General features: G+C 46.2%; 1 protein-coding gene across 1 annotated transcript; it reads left to right on the forward strand.

Annotated features, from left to right (window-relative positions):
- The first annotated feature begins 8 nt into the window (after positions 1–8).
- LOC111875127 (protein white-like) lies at positions 9–888 on the forward strand. The gene is made up of 2 exons (XM_023871191.2): positions 9–242; positions 473–888. The coding sequence occupies exons 1-2, from the start codon at positions 42–44 to the stop codon at positions 563–565; spliced, it is 294 nt and encodes a 97-aa protein (XP_023726959.1). The 5' UTR covers positions 9–41; the 3' UTR covers positions 566–888.
- The last annotated feature ends 31 nt before the right edge of the window (positions 889–919 follow it).

Raw genomic sequence — 919 nt, forward strand, 5'->3', positions numbered from 1 at the left:
CAGTGAGTGGAGTGGCGTACCCTGGAGAGCTGCTGGCCATCATGGGGGCCAGTGGCGCCGGGAAGACGACGCTCCTGAACACGCTGATGTTCCGCTCGTCGCCTAGTCTGCAGGTCAGCGGACGGCGGACTCTGAACGGCGTGCCAGTGAGTTCCAGCACTCTGGCCGGTCTGTCGGCCTACGTGCAACAACACGACCTCTTCATTGGGACGCTAACAGTACGAGAGCATCTCATCTTCCAGGTAGTCATGGGTCGGTTCCAGCTGTCAGAGCAGGCGGAATTGTGGTGCCACAGTCAGTAATTTCCCGTACATTAAAGAGGAATCATTATCAAATGTTGGTGGCCCTGTGATTTTGTATACCTCCGTAGGTTACAGAATTCCCACGATTTCATCATGAATGAAAATTGGACATTGCATCTGCAGTTTCAATTATTGCAGAAAATAACGTCGACGTTTTGATTTTATTTCAGGCTCTAGTGAGAATGGACAAAAACATTCCATACAGAAGGAGAATATCTCGGGTTGATGAAGTTATTTCAGAGGTAAGATGTCATACATTGTAAAGGTTAAAGGTAAAACTGTCCCGGTGTCTAAGTACCATACCGTGAAACTGTGCAGAAGGCGTCGACTGAAGACCCATAAAATGTTAGAGCGTCTGGCGGCCTCTTAAGAAGGACTCGGCTCTATGGATTTCAGTTCAATACTTGATATTGCAGTGATAGTAAAATCTTGGAGAAAGGGGCTTGCAGTTAGGACCGGGTGACAAGAAGTGTAGACTCAATTTTGGTGAGTAAATATCTTGAGAAAGAACCATTTAGAAGACCGAGAAGGACATGAGAGGATAACATTAAGATAATCTTAAGGAAATGAATTGTATCGGTGTGAGGTGGATGAGACTAGTTTCGGATCACATCAAA

This window comes from Cryptotermes secundus, unplaced genomic scaffold (genome assembly GCF_002891405.2).
Source record: "Cryptotermes secundus unplaced genomic scaffold, Csec_1.0 C38312524, whole genome shotgun sequence".
NCBI classification, from domain to species: domain Eukaryota; kingdom Metazoa; phylum Arthropoda; class Insecta; order Blattodea; family Kalotermitidae; genus Cryptotermes; species Cryptotermes secundus.